At 64.3% G+C, this 15,525-nt stretch overlaps 1 protein-coding gene across 2 annotated transcripts in view; it reads left to right on the top strand.

The window, feature by feature from the left end:
- The window catches only part of KIRREL1 (kirre like nephrin family adhesion molecule 1), a 94,294-nt gene extending 79,075 nt beyond the window's left edge, over positions 1-15,219 (top strand). The window contains exons 3-15 of one of the 2 annotated variants that reach the window (XM_058701825.1): positions 921-1,070; positions 5,265-5,422; positions 7,209-7,359; positions 8,257-8,362; positions 8,484-8,632; positions 8,809-8,936; positions 9,544-9,670; positions 9,764-9,864; positions 10,974-11,172; positions 12,287-12,394; positions 12,529-12,668; positions 13,263-13,340; positions 13,450-15,219. In XM_058701825.1, the coding sequence (XP_058557808.1) occupies positions 921-1,070; positions 5,265-5,422; positions 7,209-7,359; positions 8,257-8,362; positions 8,484-8,632; positions 8,809-8,936; positions 9,544-9,670; positions 9,764-9,864; positions 10,974-11,172; positions 12,287-12,394; positions 12,529-12,668; positions 13,263-13,340; positions 13,450-13,926 (2,072 nt within the window). In that variant the 3' untranslated portion in view covers positions 13,927-15,219. Of the gene's footprint in view, positions 1-920; positions 1,071-5,264; positions 5,423-7,208; positions 7,360-8,256; positions 8,363-8,483; positions 8,633-8,808; positions 8,937-9,495; positions 9,671-9,763; positions 9,865-10,973; positions 11,173-12,286; positions 12,395-12,528; positions 12,669-13,262; positions 13,341-13,449 lie in introns of both variants that reach the window. The other variant, XM_058701824.1, reaches the window with a different exon arrangement.
- Positions 15,220-15,525: the final 306 nt, after the last annotated feature.

Raw genomic sequence — 15,525 nt, 5'->3', positions numbered from 1 at the left:
GGCTTATGAGTGGCGTGTGTGACTTCTGAACCAGATGAGAGAAGATGCTTCGTGAAGAGTCAGTCACTGGTCGCCGTAAGGCAGCATCATGACACTGGCACAGGAGGGGCCGTGCACTTCTGTTCTCTTTGTCACGTCCGGGGGCTGAGGTTGTTGGCGGTGGGTTTTGCACATTAGTACAGGGAGGGGGGTCTGTCCATGCAGAGAGAGGGGTGGGCTGGTGGGTCTACTGGTGGTAGAAAAGGAGAGAAACTGGGAGAGACAGATCAATAGATACGGACTGAGAAGGATCAATGTTCCCTGGACAGAGGGAGATAATGGGAGGGAGCCGCTGGGGAGCTCGGGAGAAGGGTGCCCGGGAGGGGGTGGGAGCCTGCAGGGGAGGGGGTCCGGAGGCTCAGGGGCCCACCTGCCACAGGGACTGTGTGGGTTAGGGGCTCCTTCAGGGTGCCGGAGGACCCTGCCTCGTCCGCCCCTCGCATCACGAGTGAGGGTGCGGCCTTGGCTCCCCCTGGCCCCAGGGAGCCCCATCTGTGCTGCGATGCCCTATATTTCCAGCACCCACATGCCCTCCCCCCTCCCTCTCCTTTCCTCTCTGCTTTTTTCCCGCTCTTTTTTCCCTATTATTATGAGAGACATTTGTCCGCCAACAGCCCTGGAGATTTCTTCTCATCTCCCCCTTCCAGTGTCCCTGTGGCTCCTGCCCCAGGGGTGACATCACAGTGTCCCACGTGGGACCTCATCCGTCTTATCCGCTGTGTCGCGTTCCCAGGCCAGGGCGGGGGGGAGGAGGACCGGTCTGGGCAGGTGCGGCCCCCGGCATGGGGAGGAGGACCCTCGTGGGCCCGGGCGGTTCAGGCTGGTTCCCAGGCCGGCACGGGGTGGGGGGCTCACCTCGCTCGACCTGTGTGTCCCTGCAGCCTGGCCACGGTACCGGGTCATGGGCTCTGCAGACGCTGGGCAGTACAACCTGGAGATCACGGACGCCGAGCTGTCTGACGACGCCTCCTACGAGTGCCAGGCCACGGAGGCCGCCCTGCGCTCGCGACGGGCCAAGCTCACCGTGCTCAGTAATGCCCCGGCTCCCCCTTCCTCGGGCTCTTTCCCCCGTGTCCCCTGGACTCCTCACTTCCCAGCCTCATGCCTGTCCTGCCCGCCCCCCGGCCCCCAGATCCTTCTCAAAACTTCTCCCAAAGCCCAGTCCGGCAGAGGAGAGCAAAGCAGGCATGTGGGCCTCCCCTGGCGGGACTGTGGGTGCGTGAGGCCTGGTGCCCGGTGTGCCCGGCCGGACTAGGCTCTGCCTGCTGGACATAAGGCCCTGCCAGGGCAGAGCCAGGGGGGTGGAGACAAATCCCCTCCTGGCCCAGGCGTGTCGGTGCTCCCGTCCTCCCCCTGCTGCCTCCGGCCCCGGCAACTGCCCCTTGGGCCCTTCCTCCTCCTCACTCAGCCCCTACCCCGCTGCACCACACCATCTCCTTTCCTCCCTGGGCACTGAGAAGCCCCTGGAGGCCCCTCGGGAGCCCCAGGGAGCAGGACCGGAAGGAATGAGCCCCGAGGGCTGAGACCTGGGGTCGGGGGGGGGGGGGGGGCTGGGTCCTGCTGGAGCGGAGCAGATGTCCCTCTGTGGGCCTCCCCGCTGGGGCCCTTTGCACAACGGGCTCCCTCCAGCCTGGTGCGTCCCAGACCCTCCCTCTTCCCTTTTGCCCTCCGTGCTGCCCCTTCCCCGTTTCCTACTGAAATCGCTGAAATGGGGGAACAAACCCTCGGGGAGGGAGGAGCTGAGACCCTGAGCTTGGACACGAGGAGGGTTTTACTTGGGGTTTGGGGAGGGCATGAGAAGTCTTCCTTCTGTCAGGGAAAGGCTGCGCTAGGAGTCGATACACCTGGGCCATTTTGGCACTGTGACCCGAAGAGGTCACGACCCCTGGGGATCAGTCTGCCCGTCGCTAATGCGTCACGGGGCCACCAGCCTCTCCTTAGCAACTTCTGCTTTGCCGCTCCTGCCCCGGGGAGCTGTGAACCGGCAGGGCCTGGGCAGTGAGGTGACGGGGTGTTAGGGCCCCGCAGGGCGAGGACTCAGGGCTGCAGGGGGGCTCACTCTTCCTGTCGGATGAGCAAAGCATGGCACTGACGTTGGGGAGACTTAGCGTGGCTCCAGGGATGGGCGTGGGGTGCCATCATGGCGTCTCCCGTCCCTCGCTGGGGTGTGTGTGAGCCCCGTGCCAGCCCGGGCCACCTAAGGGACATGGAATTCTTGGGAGTCCTTGTCTCTTCTTTTTTCCCTCCCTAAGGGCCTGTGTTTGGGGCCCTGGAGGACTCCCATCCTAACGAAGAGGCCCTGATACTCTCTTCCCTCTCCCACCCGGACCCCCAGAGACAGAGAAATAAAAGACAAAAGGCCAGCCAAGCTTCTGGGCATCACAGGATCGGGGCTTATAATGGCGTCCAGTGTCTTGGGTCACTCAAGGAAGGCTTCCTGGAAGAGGAGGATATCAACGGGGACCCTAGATGGAGGAGTACCTTGTTAAAAAGCTTGCAGGAGACTGAGGGGGAGCACACAGTGGGGCTGTTGGGTGGCCAGTTTGGAGGGTACGGTCCGTGTGTGGGCCTTCCCAGGCTATCTGGGTGATTTGGGGAACACGAGGCGGGGGGGCAGGACGAGGCCCCAGGAGGAAGAGAGGTGAGAGGTTAGTGCGGATCTCCTTGCCCTTGTTCATCTCTCTCTCGACCCCCCCCTGCAGCTGCATGCAGGCTAGGGAGGCAGGATATCTCTTGTACGCTGCCTGCTCACCTGCTCCCGTCCAGCTTTGCTCGTGGCACCGGGGACTGGAGACTGGGCAGGGCGGGGTCCAGCGTGGGTTGCATCCAGTGCCTGGTAGATACCCCCCCACCCATCTGCAGCCTTGCTCCGAGGTGGCCTCCCCGCCCCCTGCCTCAGGCCAGGCCAGCCTGCGGACCGAGACACAGACACGGGATAGACTTGGGAGGCCTGTGGCCCCCCATCATCGGCAGCCACAGCTGTACCCCAGCTACCGCGGGGACGGGCTTGGCTCCAGGGTCAGTGGGCCCGGTCCCTGCCCTGGCCCCGCTGCTTAGCTCACTCTCCTGCCTCTGGGCACATTTCTGCACCTCTCTGAGCCCCAGGACCTTGTCTGCAAATTGGGGTTACTGGTATTTACCGCAGAAGCGTTAACGCAGGATGCCCCGTGGTGAGGGCTGCCCGCAGCCCGCACGCGGCCTGTTGCCACGTCGGTCGGCGCTCCGCGAACGGCGGAAATGTCGCCGATCACACCACAGTTTACAGCTGGCTTCACATCCACGATCTCATTCCGACGTCACAGGGTGTCAGTGTTATTTTCTAGAATTTTACACACACACACACGTGCGTGTTGATGGGCAGATTTGTCACAGTGTGTTCGTAAACAGGCCTGCACATGGACACGTGCCCTCTAACTGATGGCCGAGCAGACACTCCAACAGCTCTATTCGCCTTTGCCCCAGAAACGGAAAGAAAGATTAGTGACAGAGGGATGCTCTTTTCCTGAACGAGGGGAAAGTTGCCAGCGTTCTGGGGAAGGGAGGGCCCATGGGAGGAGAAGCCTTCCCTCCAGGGGGCTCCTGTGTCCGGACACGGTGGCCCGTGTCGGCGTGCAGGGCCTCTGCTCGTCCAGGACCTTCTTCCTGGGTGAGACAGCAGGTGTGACCTTGCAGGGGTCCACGCAGACCAGCAGACCCCGAGTGGTGGCTCTTGATCCGTTTCCCTCCACCTTTAACTCCTTGCCGTCCCGCTTGCAAACGTGCACCCATCTGGCCCCAGCCCCGGGTCCTGCAGCTAGCAAAGGGGAGGCCAGGGCCCCAGCGGGCCGGGAGCTGGCCGTCGTCCGAGCAGCCGAGTGAACACACGTCACGCGTCACTCGGGCCCCGCACATCACAGGCCAGACCTGGCACCCCAGGTGACCTTCACGAGGGCCCCTGGCGAAGAGACTGAGACTCTCAGCCAAGATCCCACGGCAGGTAAACAGACGTGCTGGGGCTGGAGACCGGGGCCTCCTGCTTGGAGACCCCACCGCTCTGCGTGCACGACGCGGACGGGCTGCAGGCGGTTCCCAGGCTCGGGACCTGCATTTCCTACACTCCAGGAAGGCCCTGCCCGCCGCCGGGCTCCACGGGCCTCCAGGGCCCGCGCTCGAGGGCTGCCTCCCAAGAGCCCCCCCGGGTCTTGGTGGTCGTTCCCAGCACAAGGCAAACACAGCCTTTTTGCGCCGCTGGCCCGATGAGCGCGGTGCAGCGGGAAAATCATAATCGAAATTCTGCCTCGATCTCTTCGGTCCCTTCCTCATCCATTCAGCTAACATCCCCGAGGGCCTGCTGTCCACCGAGCTGTGCCGGACCTCGGGCTTTCGGAGAGAGAGGCCATCCTACCTGCAAGGAACATGTGATTGGATCGCTTGAGCATTTAGGAGCCTGTGGGGACGGGGCACGGAGAGACCCCCTCTTTCTTGGCGTCGGGAATCCGATCCATTTGATCCCTTAAGTTGTTAGCGAGGGCCTACTCTGGCCGCTTCTAGGTGCTGGAGACAGGAGAAATGCTAGTGAGACTGGAAGGGGTGGTCCCTGCTTCTCTGGCGTGACAGCTTAGGCTGGGAGGAGGGCCCGGACCGTCCTCCCAAGTGACCCAAACAGCAGGCAGGTCAGGAGCTCAGAGCCCCTGCCTGGGAACTGCCCAGAGTCTGGCTGGCGGGTTGTGGCGGGGGAACGAACAGCAGGGGCGAGGACGAGGAGGCAGGAGGGTACAGGGCTGGCTGGAGGAACGCCGACCGGCAGGCGGGCTGAGATGCTGGTGACGGTGCCCGCGGCAGTTGGCGGCCATCGGAGGTGTCTGCTGTGCCGGAGAAAATAACCTGCCAGCATTGATGGATGCCGGCGGCCGGGGGCACTGGAGGCAGGGGGCCCACTCGGGAGGCTGCTGTGATAGAGCCGGCTTGTCGGGCCACCCCAGGGCACAGGGCACTCGGGACGGCACAGATTGAGGAGCCCCTCCCGTGCCAGGCTTCCCCGGGTGTGCCCAGCTCATCCCTGGTTGAGGCCACCCCCCGCCCCCCCCATCCACCACAAGGGCTGGAAAGAACGGGTGGCCGGTGGCCTGGGGTGCGGCCCCCCGGGAACAGCAGCGCCCTGCCACGGGGTGGTCACGCGGAGGGAGGCACGCCTCCAGGGGTGGGGGCTGGCCGCGCCCTGACCGGCCGCTGTGCTCGCCCCGCAGTCCCCCCAGAGGACACCAGGATCGACGGCGGCCCCGTGATCCTGCTGCAAGCGGGCACGCCACACAACCTCACGTGCCGAGCCTTCAACGCCAAGCCCGCCGCCACCATCATCTGGTTCCGGGACGGGACTCAGCAGGAGGGCGCGGTGGCCAGCACGGTGAGACGCTGCCTGCCCCCTCCCGGGCCCCTCGGCCCCGCCTCAGGGCGCCTTCCATTCCCACGTGGGCCCGACCCAGGCTCGGGGGCCACAGACGTGAGAGGAGACCTTGGAGGCCGTTCTGGTCCAGCCCTCTCACCACGTAGTTGGGGAGGTTGAGAGCCACGGAGCGGGCGGGAGCTGCCAGGTTCGGGGTGCAGTCAGTGGCTCGTGGAGCCTGAGTGCCGGTAACACCAGCCGCACGGATTAAGCACCTACTGCATGCAGGCACGGTGCACGCCGAGCTCCTAGTGGACAGTCTCTCTTGAGCCCCCGCAGCTTCGTGAGGCAGGTGTCCTTTCCTACTCACCACGGTGGTCAGAGAGGTCGCTGCCTTGCCCGAGGTCACACGGCCAGCAGGCAGCACGGCTCAGCTGTGCTGTCCCCTGGGCACCTCCACCTTCAGCCTCTAGTGGGTGCATGCGCCCAGGTGGCGCAGGTGAGGCGTCGACGTGGCAGCGCTCGCCTGTGCGTCGCGTAGCGAAGAAGCTGTGACCGAGAAGCCACCCAGGGACCTCCTGGGAGGAGCTGGAATAGGGTCCACGCCCCCTGTGTGGGGTCCCTTCGGCCAGCTGTGGGCAAACACACAGCTTAGCCCTTTGCTGGGTCCTGGGGGACACCTGCCCGCCTGTGTGCGGTGCAGGGCGGCCCCGGGGGCGGAACCGGGTTAGCTCTGCCCTCAACGGGCTGTGTGACCTCGGACAGGTCTCCGCTCTCTGGCCTTGGCTTCGCCACTTGACCGAGGAGAATTCGGCCTCCCAGGTGTTTAGCTTTCTACCACCAAGACATCCGCTATTTTTCTCCTTTAGGGCTACCTATTTGGAGATAGTTTGGCGACCGAACAAACCGATCTGTTAATGGCCACTTGGGGTCCAGCTCTCCTCTTACGTTTACTAAAGGCAGCGGGTCCCCGGGAAGCAGCAGCAGCGGCCATTGCTAGCGAACCACGCTGGTGCTGCTCCTGCCCGGGAAAGGCGTGCGTGTGGCTGTCAAACCGCAGGGCCCGGTGCTGGCAGGCAGTCCGGTTTCCCTTAGACAGCTGCAATGTGGAAAACAGCCCTAGGGGTCCTGTGACCACATTCAGGGGCCTCAGGTTGGCCACCACGGAGCCAGTGGGACAGCCGGTGAGGCCTCCCTGCCCTCCAGGGGCCTGCGGTCTAGCCGGAGAGCCCCGGAGCATAGTACCTACGAGGCCAGGATCCGTGAGCCCGGAGCAGAGCCGGACAGACCGACTGGGAGGGTCCTGAGGGCCGGGATGGCCACGGAGACTTTGCGGAGAGGAGGAACTTGCCCTGCGCTCCACAAATCCCAGGAATGGGGCTCAGAACCACGGGGCGCAGGAGGACGCACGCAGTGGGCTCCAGTGGCAACCGTGGCCTTCCGTCAGGAGGGATGCAGGGCCGCGGGTTCATCCGCTTAGGCCTGCAGCGTCCTCGTGTATCATGTTCACCAGGGGGAGCTGTGAGGCCTGGGGGCGGGGCCTTTGGGGACTCACCGTATTTTCCCTCGGGTTCTGTAAACTTAAAACGTCTCCAAACAATGGAGTCTGTCGATTGAGAACCAAACCAAAGCCAGCCTGGGGGAGAGACTGGGGGGGGGGGGGGGGGGGGGTTGAAGGCTGCTTCTGGTAAAAGTTGACGAGCCCCTCCAGCGCCAGCCCGTCTCTGGGCCGGGCCACCGTGACCACAGTGTTCGGGGGCGGTGGGGGGCTTTGGCTTGACCTGGCCTCCCACCTGTCCCGCCCCAGGAGCTGCTGAAGGATGGGAAGAGGGAGACCACCATCAGCCAGCTGCTCATTAACCCCACAGACCTGGACATCGGGCGTGTGTTCACCTGCCGCAGCGTGAACGAGGCCGTCCCGAGCGGCAAGGAGACTTCCATCGAACTGGATGTGCACCGTGAGCAGGGGTCCCACAGCGGAGCTGGGGGGAGGGGTGGGGGAAGGGGGCCTCGGGTGCCCGGCAGGAGCACCCAGCGGCTGTGGGCACCGAGGGTCGGGAGGGGCATCGGCTGCGAGCCAGGCCGCTCCTGGGTCTCATCCAGCGTGTGACTTGGGCTGTGTTTTAATCTCTCCGAGCCTCAGTTTCCAGTTCTGTGTACTTGGAAGAAAATCGAATACGGACCTCCAATCGCTTCTCTGAAATTCCAAATTAGAAGTGATTTCCTGGCAAGACGTGAACTGAGGCTCTTCATAGTTTACTTATCTATCCCCTACGTCACTGTGGGGTGTTGCCCAGACCCTGCGGGATCCTACATAGTCCGTGGTCTGTGCATGCCAGTCCCTTTCCAGACTGTGGGGGATGCCAAATTCTGAAACACATCCCAACCCATGGGCTTCAGAGAAGGGACTTTGGACCCATTCCTGCCTCTTGGGGCTCGGGGGGGGGCGCTTAAACGATAGTGTCAGATTATCCCCAAATGCAGGCTGCTACTCAGGGGATGCTCAGCGCGGGGTCCCTCCACCCACAGGAGGGAGGGAGCTGGGCAGGGATTGGAGGCGCCCCTCCCCCACCCCTTTCAGGGAGCCACGCGGGGCCACCCTGACGCCTCGTGGCCACAATGCACCATCACATCCCCTAATTGTCCCTTCAGCGGCAGTCTGGGTCCCACACCCTGGCCGGCCCCCTGGAGGCTCCACGGGGTAAAGGTGAGGGAGGTGGCTTATTTATCGGAGCTGATGCGACGTGACCTCCGACCCCCAGGTCTCCGCACGGTGGGGAAGCCTGGGTGTGTGTGTTAGAGAGAGAAAGAAGCTTGAGGGACAGAAAAGCCCCTCCCCATCCCCTGCTTTGCAGACCCTCCCACGGTGACCCTGTCCATTGAGCCACAGACGGTACAGGAGGGTGAGCGTGTCGTCTTCACGTGCCAGGCCACAGCCAACCCCGAGATCCTGGGCTACAGGTGCGAGGCGTGGGGGCTGGGGGCACCCTGGGCCTGGAGTGGGGGGGGTGCCGGGGGTTGGGGTAGTGCCGCTGGACGTGGCGGACCGGGCCCTGATCCCCGCCGTCTGCCATCTCCCCAGGTGGGCCAAGGGGGGCTTCTTGATTGAAGATGCGCACGAGAGTCGCTATCAGACGAACGTCGACTACTCCTTCTTCACGGAGCCTGTGTCCTGTGAGGTTCACAATAAAGTGGGAAGCACCAACGTCAGCACCTTAGTAAACGTCCACTGTGAGCAGCCGCAAGGGCGGGGCTGGATGGAGGGCCTTTAAAGGGTCCGGGTGGGGGTGGGGGTGGGGAGCGGGGACAGGCATGGGGAGGTGGGAGGGCAGCAGAAGGGAGACAGGATCGGTTAGAGCTGACCCCCGATGAGACTGAGACCCTCACTAGTGTTCCCTTGTACGCAGTTGCCCCCCGGATCGTGGTTGACCCCAAGCCCACGACCACAGATATTGGCTCTGATGTGACCCTCACCTGTGTCTGGGTGGGGAATCCGCCCCTCACCCTCACCTGGACCAAAAAGGATTCAAACATGGTAAGACGCCTGCTGCCTGTCTTGAGTGCTGGGGTTGGCTGCGTGGGAAGGACTCTGGCTCTGGCGGGAGAGCAGGGTTGGGGCGAGGGAAGGGCAACAGTGCTTTTCGAGTCGAAGCCAGAGTGCTTCTAGGGTGCTGGGATTTGGGGGAGGAGGAGGCCAGTGCTTGAGATCAAGACCCACTTCTCCCTGCAGAACAGCTGGCCGGTTCAGTGGCCATGGGAGGGACACACGGACCTGTGCTGGGGGGGGAGATCTGGTGGCCGGACCTACACAGGAGGGTGGGGAGGTTGAATCCTGCAGCTGTACGGACACCTGCGTTAGATAGTTCGGGCCAGGATCGCAGAACAGGGGTTCCAGGGTGAAACCTCCTACCTTGTTTGGCGGGAAAAGCCCTAGAACAGACCACCCGAGAGGCTGCGTCCTCTGTAAAACCACCACAGCCCGCGAGGCCCTGTTGAGAGTCAGGGGACGCACCCTTTTCCCTTCTGGGAATTCACTTGTGGCCCTTCCCGCTTTCTTTCCAATGCCTCCAATGCGGGGCCCCACCCGGACCCAGGGGCCCAGGCCCCACGGCTCCCCACCCGAGGCTGCTCTCTCTGCCCAGGTCCTGAGTAACAGCAACCAGCTGCTGTTGAAGTCAGTGACCCAGGCCGATGCCGGCACCTACACCTGCCGGGCCATCGTGCCTCGGATCGGAGTGGCCGAGAGGGAGGTGCCCCTCTACGTGAACGGTGAGCGGCCCTCGGGGCTGGGGCTGGGGCTGGGGCTGGGCAGGCAGGTGCCGCCTTGTTCGGCCGGCCCTGACCGCGTCTCCCTGCTCGCAGGGCCCCCCATTATCTCCAGCGAGGCGGTGCAGTATGCCGTCAGGGGTGACGGTGGCAAAGTGGAGTGTTTCATCGGGAGTACGCCACCCCCCGACCGCATTGTGAGTGCCGGGTCCGCGGACAGCCAGCCACCTGCTTCGCTGCCAGCTCCCCACGCAGCTCCGTCCCTCTGCCCCCCGTCCTCCCTCGGATGCCACCTCCTCTCTCACTTGTTGCGTGACCCCGAGCCATGTGCTTAGCGTTTCCAACCTCGGGTTCCTCATCCTCAAAACAGGGGCGGTGTCCTCGCCTGATAGGGTGGCTGTGAGGTGACTGTAGCAACAGGTGTGAAAGGTCGGGGCACCCCGGCTGCTCTCTGTCCGTCGTCCCCTTCCCTTTCCTGGGCGTCTCCCATCTTTTCCCTGCTCCCTCTTCCCCTCCCTGCCCTGCCTGGCCCCTGCCCCTCCGCCCCCTGCTTCTGCCTCCTCCTCCCAGCTCCCCTCCACCCTCCTTTCTCTTCCCCACACCATGAGCCATTAATTCCTTCCATGCCCATTAACCGTCAAACCCCTCATCACATTTAATGACCATTTGGCTAACTCCAGGGCTGCCCAGGGACACTTCATTACCACGGCCGCCTGGGCAGCCGGCGGCTCTGCTCCCGGGGGCTTTCCTCGCAGAGCTGGGAGGATTGATCCCTGGAAAGGAGCCAGTGCTCAGTGGTTCCCCTTCCCTCAGGCTCCATTCAGGGAGGGGACCTGGGGGGGGGGGGTGCCCTGAGCTGGGAGGTCAGGGAGGGAGGAGCCTGGGGATACCCCCTCCTGGGCGAGGGATCCTCCCCGTTACAAGGGTCTGGGCAAAAGAGCAGTTCATCGGTCCAGCCGCACCTGCGTCCTTGGGATGGTTATAAAGATAGAGACTCCTGGATCTCTCCCTTGGAGATTCATAGTTAGGAGTTAAGCCCCAAGAATCTGCACTTTAAAGAACGTCCCTGGGCACGTCCGAATGTTCCCGGCATACATCTCCATCATGTCCAGAGCCACTTTCCTCCTAGGCTGGAGGTTCCAGGCCAAGGTTCCAGGCAACAGGGTGAACTCGTGTTTGTTGCAGGGCAAGAGCTGGGCTGGGCCTAGGGACGCACAGGGCTCATGGGGTGAGGGTGCCTGGAGCCCGGGTCAGGTGTTTCTGCCGCCTGCCCCTTCCTTCTCACCGCCTGCCCTCCCCACCCCAGGCCTGGGCATGGAAGGAGAACTTCCTGGAGGTGGGGACGCTGGAGCGCTACACGGTGGAGAGGACCAACTCGGGCAGCGGAGTGCTGTCCACACTCACCATCAACAACGTCATGGAGGCCGACTTTCAGACACACTACAACTGCACGGCCTGGAACAGCTTCGGGCCGGGCACGGCCATCATCCAGCTGGAGGAGCGAGGTGACCGTGGCCGGGGTGCAGGGCAGCCGGGGCCGCGGGGGGGATCCGTCTCCTCTCCCCCAGTGGGTCTCGTGGGGAGACAGCTCTCCCGGGCCCGCCCTCCGCTCAGCTGGGGACAGCCACTCCCTTTTGTAAACATTCATTGAGCATCCACGCTGTGCTCAGCCCTGTGCTAAGGGCTACAGGGATGCATGTGACAAGACACAGGCCCTGCCCTCCCGGAGCTTTTGGTTCCATGGAGCAGTGCTCAGAGTAGAATGATTTTTCGGGAGGGCAATCAAATGCTTTGTGAAAGGGCATAATACCACCGGCCTCACTGGGTCGTCCTTAGGATTAAATGACATGTGTGTGTATAAAACACTGGGTACGTAGGAGGTGCCCAGTAGTAGGGTGTGGTTCCCCACCTCTTCGAGAATCCTTCCGCCCTTAAGACACTTTGCATGTCAAAGGAGGCACTGCCTCTGACTTTTCCGGAAGCTCTGAAATCTGAGGAGGAAAAGCTGGGCCTCCCATCAGGTGTGTCTCAGCTGAGGGTCCCGGCCAGGGGTCAGTGGGGAAGAACGGAGCAGCGGGAGGAAGGCGGGACCCACCCATGGAGGAGGGGAAGAGCTCCCTGCAGATCTGATCCATCCAGGACCCCCAGGCAGGGAGAGAAAGCCCGAGGGGGGCTCCCTGGATCCTCAGCTCTGGGGAGCGGGGGAGCCAAGGAGAACCGTGGGAGCCCTGGGAGGGTAGGTGCCCATGCCACCCTGACAATGGTGTGGGGGGGAAGGCGGTGACAGATCGGGAGACAGCTGGCCTCAAGAGCAGCCCGGCCCAGGAAGCAGAGGCCAGACCTCACAGGCGCACGGGCTGCAGGGCAGGGACGGACCGACCGCCAGGGCCAGGGTCACGTTGTGCCACACTGCGGGGTTGACACATGGCTGTGCCCCCAACTCACCAAGCCGGAGCTCGGGCCTGAACCCGGACACAACGCAGACCTTCCTCTCAAACTCCCGGGCTTGAAGCAGACAGTGTGCCGTCCCCGTCCCTGGATGCGGGCGGAGTTCGTGGTGCCTGGCCTCAGGTCCCCGCAAGCTGCCAGCCTCACCCTTGCCTGTCTTTCCCTCTGAAGAGGTGCTGCCCGTGGGCATCATCGCCGGGGCCACCATCGGAGCGGGCATCCTGCTGACCTTCTCCTTCATCGCCTTGGCGTTCTTCCTCTATCGCCGCCGCAAAGGCAGTGAGTAGGGGCCTCCCACCGCCCAGAGCTCCGCGCCTCCCCGCCTCCGGCGCAGGCAGACCCGAGGCGCGGCCAGCGGGTTGGCCTGCGGGGGCTGGCAGCACGTGTCCAGGGCCGCCCCTCCCTGTCCCCAGGTCGCAAGGACGTGACCCTGAGGAAGCTGGACATCAAGGTGGAGACGGTGAACCGCGAGCCACTCACGATGCATTCCGACCGGGAGGACGATACTGCCAGCGTGTCCACTGCAACTCGGGTCATGAAGGCCATCTATTCGGTGAGGGTCCTGCTCCTCCTGGCCCACTCCCCTGTTCACGTTCTCGGGACCTCCATCCCCGCCCCCAGCTCTACTAACCACCTCCCCTCTGTCCCCCCTTTGTCAGCCTGCCTTGGTCCTGCCACACACACACACACACACACTCACGCGAGTACACAGGCGCACACACGCTCACAACTGCACACACAGGCGCACAAAGGCTCGTGCGTGTACCCACGAACCTGCGCGCGCACGTGCTCTGCCCAGCGGGTCTCCCTCCAGCGCAGCACAGGCGGGGGCGGCCCTCCGTGGGTGCGCGCTTCGCCGCACCCTTCCCGCACAGGGCTGGAACCCCCTAGAAGTTTTCCGGTCCGACTCGCCCCCCTGCTCAGATGAGGAGACAGTCCTGAGAGGGGCCGCCACACTCCCAAGGTCACTGTGCGTCAGCGACAAGGACCAGGGCCCCGCGCCCTCTCCTGGCCTTCTGACCTCAGACCCTGCCAGCCACCGAGGGAGGGGGCGGGGGTGGGGGGGGGACGGGCCCTGGGCCTGGGGCGGGCCCCTCAGGGGGGCGACGCCGGCCCGGCGCTGACGCCCACCCCTGCCGCTCCGCAGTCCTTCAAGGACGACGTGGACCTGAAGCAGGACCTGCGCTGCGACACCATGGACACGCGGGAGGAGTACGAGATGAAGGTGCGCGCGCGGGGCAGGCACGGGCAGGCGTGGGAGGAGGGGCGCGGGCTCCCCGCGGGACCCAGCAGGTGCGCCAGGGCCGCGCCTCCACCCCGCCCCTCGCCCCCAGGACCCCACCAACGGCTACTACAACGTGCGCGCCCACGAGGACCGGCCGGCGTCGCGGGCCGTGCTCTACGCCGACTACCGCGCCCCCGGGCCCGCGCGCTTCGACGGGCGCCCGGCCTCGCGCCTCTCGCACTCGAGCGGCTACGCGCAGCTCAGCTCCTACGGCCGCGCCCCCGCGTCCGACTTCGGCCCCGAGCCCGCGGCCCCCGGGCCCGCCGCCCCCGCCGGCGCCGACTCGGCCGGCCCGCTGTCCTTCGAGAACTACGACAAGTTCAACCCCCACCCCTTCCCCGCGGCGGCCGGCTACCCCACCTACCGACTGGGCTACCCGCAGGCGCCGCCGTCGGGCCTGGAGCGGACCGCGTACGAGCCTTACGACCCCATCGGCAAGTACGCCACGGCCACGCGCTTCTCCTACACGTCCCAGCACGCGGACTACGGCCAGCGGTTCCAGCAGCGCATGCAGACTCACGTGTAGGCCCGGAGCGCCACCGAGCGGGGGCGCCTCTGCGGGGCAGAGGACCAGGCTCCCCCGGCCGTTCCCTGATATTCAGGGGCGCTGCGCGTCGCCGCGGGGGCTGCGGGGCCCGGACCGGCCTGCCGCCGCCCGGGCAGGTGGGGAGCAGGCCTCCCGGAAACGCCCCCTCCCGAGGATGGTGCTCTGTGCAAGCCCCAGCCTCCTGGGCCTGCCCTTCCCTCTTCTTCGGGAGGACGTGTGTCTTCTGACCTGTGCTCTCGCCTGACCCCGGCACGGGGTGGGCCAGGGAAGCGAAGGTTGTGGAGAGCCGAGGGGGGCACTTTTTAGCATTCCCATTCTGTCCCCACCCCACCCCCCCTCTCTCGCCCCTCCCCGAGTGGACAGGGCCGTGTGAGGATGAGCAGGCCTGGGCCGAGGGGACACGCGGCGTGGGGTGGGGTGGCTCTGGCGCAGACAGGTGGGAACGGGACAGCCTGGCCGGCCCCTCTGCTCTCTGCACTCGTACCCTGGCAGCGTCCCTCCTTCCGGGGGACTGCAGAAGGCTTTGGTGGGTTTCTTGCGGCTGTGCACACCACAGCCCTGGCGCCGAGTTCAGACCCAGCCCTCATTCGGCTGAGCCGAACGCAAGTGCCAGCCTTCCGGCTGCTCCCCGTGGACACCTGTGTGTCAGCCTTCGCAGGACTCACGTTTCTCCAGCAGCGCCCTCCTCCTTGCCCCTCCGTGCAGGGCCAGCCAGAGAGGTCAGGGTCGTGGTGGAGACAAGAAAGGTGGGGACCCGTGTCCTGTTTGACCAGCAAGAAGGCTGTGTGCTACAGAGCAGTTTCCAGAGTCCCCTCCAGAGGGGCCCCTTCCCTCCCCAGCGGGCCCTGCGTCCTGGCTTGAACTCTTGAGCCTGGTGCCATGAGGGTGGGATGCTATAGGCTGTTTTTCAAAGACAACAACAACAACGACGACAGAAACAATAAAAACCTCATGTGGGGAGGAAAAAATAAAAGCTGTAGGGATTCCCCCACCCCAAGTCCCAATGGGAAGGAAAGGGGGCACCTGCTCACCAGATTCCTAACACCGTCCATCACTCTCGATTTCCAAGCACTTTGAATCCATTTTTAAACATTCAGGTGGTAAGACCTGTCGCCAGCGGGCTCTGACAGGTTTAGGGAGGGGGCCTGGCTCTCAGACTCGCTGTCCTGCCCACCAGCTAGCTGGTCAGAGAGGCCACTTTCTGGGGGCACCGAACTGTTGACAGGTTTTGGCTTGTTAAGTGTCTTTTTTTTTTTTTTTCCCCCTTGGACCAATCAGATTCCTTCTTCCACTTTCAGTGCCTTGAGTGTCCAGCTTTGGTTGACCAACCCTGTGTGGGTGGCCACAGGGGACAGGTACTGCGAGCCCCAGAGACACCGTCAGGTGTTGCAGAACGTGGGGAGGGGGGCGGCGGGTGAGGGACCTGGAGAAGAAGGAAGGGCTGACCCAGTAAGGTAGCACAGGGAGGGCACTGCAGGCTGTCATGCCCATGCTGTTCCCACACACACATTCCACATGGCCATTCACAGCCACCACCTTCTGACCAAAGAGAACTGTGCCCCCGCCCCCGGCCTCCCC

The sequence above is a fragment of the Neofelis nebulosa genome, chromosome 15 (genome assembly GCF_028018385.1).
Source record: "Neofelis nebulosa isolate mNeoNeb1 chromosome 15, mNeoNeb1.pri, whole genome shotgun sequence".
NCBI classification, from domain to species: domain Eukaryota; kingdom Metazoa; phylum Chordata; class Mammalia; order Carnivora; family Felidae; genus Neofelis; species Neofelis nebulosa.
The sequence above is the reverse complement of the archived record's forward strand: the minus strand, read 5'-3'. Positions and strand labels throughout refer to the sequence as shown.